We start from the raw sequence: 3,816 nt of genomic DNA on the forward strand, positions 1-3,816 counted from the left end.
CGAATCTCCTGCAAACTGAGAAAATCACTGTCGAACTTGCCCCAACACTGACAAAGGTTCAAGCCATTATCAAAGTCATGAGATGGGACTGTACTCCTCTTGGTTACAACTCGTGTTCTCCCTGATAGTCACATGAATATTACTCACTGTTTATCATCTAGTGAAGATTTGTTTGGCCGGAAGCATCGTACAATACCACAACACCTGATTTTATGGCACATAAGCTTAGTCGATTTCAATAATTCTTGATCGCCATATTCGTAATGAGTCGTTTTCTACCCTGTGCGAAACTCAATACTTGCAACTAAGTTGTATAAATATAAATAACATTGAGACTAGAGCATTTCTTTTACGAAAACACTCATGCTTAACTGATTGTTCTTGGCTATCTGTCCCAAATTCACATAATCATTACTTTTCACGTATTGAAAGAATTGTGGATAACCATTCATGTGCATTGGTAGTATGACGTAACTCTATCGCTGTTAAGTAATAATGAAGCCGAGAAAATCTCACCGGAAGTAAATAAACCGTATCAAACCTAACGAAATAACTGGGATACTAGTTTGGATTCTTCTTCTCTACGGTTGTACTTTTGTTTCCTCAGTTAGCCTACTAACGCAGATGTGATTGGAAATCAATGCATACGGACAGCTTACCGGCATAAACGTTGTTTGACTTCATAATTTAAACCAAAAATAATACCAATATCAACATTTCTACAATACTGATTGTTGTTAATAGTCCTAAACACAAGATACTTGTACTACCTATAAGTTAAACTATTAACCAACGACCATTACTACGCACCTTACGGCGACGTATTAAAATATCCCTACACGAAATCATTTTTAATTGTTACAATCCCACCTTGTTTAACTCCTGTATAATGTTCACGCAGATTTCCATTTTTCGTGTGTTAAGAATGAAACCAAACATTTTCAAATCAATGCATGTGTTTCCCAATCAAGTGCTTCCTCCTTCTTTCTGATTTATCTTTCAGTTTGTCATTACTCGGAGGATTCTTATCGCTCTTTGTAACCTCTAGCGCTCTGCATTTACACTCAATTTGGTATCGAACCAGCGTCCCATTGATTCTTGTTGGAGAGTAGTGTGGTGGTATTGGACCCTAACCACATAACTTTTGAAGCCGAGCACATAACTACCGAAAAGGCTTACATTCAACAGTTGATGTGGAGGGAAGGTTAACTATGGAGAACGTGGGAACATTCATTCGAAGTCCAATCCACCGGATGGCATAGCTCAGCCTTGCAGATGTGGTCATTCTTGTGTAACCTATTTCCTTTATTCATACTAAATATATTGTACTATCCGCAGTCTAAATGTCTTCTTCAGAAGTAGGACGAGTCAGTGTAGAAAATGATGTGACTTCCACGTAAGATCTTATAGATTAAGTAGTCTAATCATGACAAATCTACAACTTTAGGATTAGGCCTATTATTAGAGCAGTACTAATAACGAAGTAGGCCATAATTCTTCACAATAATGTAAGGAATAATTACAACACACTTTAATGCAAAGGAAAGCTGTTGGCTGTGTCCAAACTTTGTAACAGTTTATCAACAAGAAAAATCCGAAGCAAGTGCTAACAATATGGAAACCGTTGCGTTCGAACAAGAGTTAAACAAACATACAAAGATGTGAATAATTGCTACAGTGATCGAGATAAAGTAACTATAATGATAAACACAATAAATGTTATAAATATATGTGAATATTTCAGAATATTACACGACAAACTTGCGTTACAACACAAGTGTAGAAATTGTTAGGAATACAACTATTTACCGAATATTAATAAGCAGCATACAACAATACGCAAAATAGTCGAAGGGAAGTGCATAGGTAAAGAGAGTGCAAAATAAACTTACCTCCCCGAAAGACAGCATGTCTTTCATTGTTCTTACTGATTAGATATTTAGCGTGAAGACATTCAGAGGTGACAATGGTACAATTTACCATAGCCACAGTCACTCTTAGAAGTCATTCAACACTCTACTACTCAATCGACTGTTCCTTCTAATAAACAAATCTTACGTGCGTCTCTGGTGCATATATTTTACGCTCACAATTCTCACGTATACCAGTTGCATTAAAAACTTGATGTATCTGAGTACTAATATCGCTCGTAATTGTCCAAGAAGTTGACATGATCCCGCATCTAATAGACATCTTGTAAATACATTTGGCAAGAATGCTTGATGAGTTATAATAGCGTCACCCAAATCTATCGTGGAATGTACTCGTTTGACAAGATTCCCCTGGACATTCCAAAACTCCAAAACGAATATAATGTTGTAGCTTCTGAATAAAATATCGTATTTCTGCACTGAATAATTATAATTAATGTAATACTAATGATAAATCAACTTGTAGATCATAACCTAAACATGTTGCATATAATCGTTGTTTCCATGAATTACTTAATGTAAACTCCATATGTTCAGCACGCCAGGGAAAACTAAACAAAAGGAGATACGTAAAACGACAGTTATCGGTAAATATGCACCATCGACATGATAATCCAATGAAAATGTATCCCACACAGTATCTTTGCCTGCTGATATATCCAGTAGACGAACATCTAAAGGTTGAAAAATTTGCGATTGCTCATACCGTGTGTTAGAATCGTGTATAGCTGTCCTCGATATATCACTTGATCGACTAATTAGTATTTGTGGACGTTATTTTTTAAAATTAGAATTTAACAAATCCGTAAAATGTTGAATAAAATCCCCTTGTTCTAAGAGTGGAAAAATTGATTTGTAGCTCTTAAATGATCTAAGAAATTACATCTTATTAATATTTCTGATAAACGTTGACTAGTTTGTTTATATACAGTAGATATCCTCTGATCAAACGATTGATCCAAATCTTGTCCAAATATTGACTCAACCCTTCCTAAACGTATATGACGAATGAATATACGACTTTTAATGGCTTGGTTTTTGCCACAAACATTAATTAAAAGTTGATCGTTCTACTAGTGACGAAAGTTTTATTAGCTTAGTTTGAAGTGATAAATCTTGGAATCATATAATGCCGAAAATTACATTTATCATATCACAAACGATCCATTTTCAGTGACGTATCTGCTACAACAAGGAATTATTTATGAGGGTTGTCTAAAAGACCATAAATCCATTGATTAATAGAATGCGACAAAGTGGAGTCAGTACTGGACATTAAATGTCGTATAACCAACGTCACTTCGAGGTCTCTACGAAGTGTATTAGCAAACACTCCAGATGCTAATGCTTCACTTTTTAAGCCACAACATACAACACATAAGCTGGCGAAAAATCGTAGCCTCGACCACAGCTTCTGAGTCCACAAAACCGATTGGATCACTGTTAACGGTTGAACAAAAAATAACGAAGTGGTTGACTGGTGACTATTGGTACAATCAACATGAAAATCCAAGTCTCCACGTGTTTCTAACTCAATGTAAATTGGTTTTAACTGGCCATACAGATCAGAAATCTCTAGGTTTCTTTTTCCTTCTAGAACCACAAGCAGAACCTCCGTCTGAGACGGTAAGTATATTGCATAGTGCTTCCAAAACATTTTGGTTCAGCAACTACGCACATTGTGCTTGAATCCTGCAGCTAATAAACTTACTGACAACCCAGCAGTCTTCCCCTTGCGTTCCGTACTCATCCTTGTAGAGGATCTCCATGATGTATGGCACGATGTTGTGACATAACTATATCAATTCGATCAACACTATCGGCGGTAATGCTAATTACCACCTGGCAGGCTTCTTTAACCACGTTAGACTTTCGATTGTTTAAC

The 3,816-nt window shown here is 36.2% G+C and overlaps 1 protein-coding gene across 1 annotated transcript; it reads right to left on the bottom strand.

The window, feature by feature from the left end:
- Window positions 1–3,129: 3,129 nt before the first annotated feature.
- Smp_135700 (hypothetical protein) lies at window positions 3,130–3,588 on the bottom strand (the record flags this gene model as incomplete). Its single annotated transcript, XM_018798243.1, has 1 exon — window positions 3,130–3,588. One exon carries the CDS (start codon window positions 3,586–3,588, stop codon window positions 3,130–3,132), a length of 459 nt encoding a protein of 152 aa, XP_018653204.1.
- Window positions 3,589–3,816: the final 228 nt, after the last annotated feature.

The sequence above is a fragment of the Schistosoma mansoni genome, chromosome 6, assembly GCF_000237925.1.
Source record: "Schistosoma mansoni strain Puerto Rico chromosome 6, complete genome".
Taxonomy (NCBI): domain Eukaryota; kingdom Metazoa; phylum Platyhelminthes; class Trematoda; order Strigeidida; family Schistosomatidae; genus Schistosoma; species Schistosoma mansoni.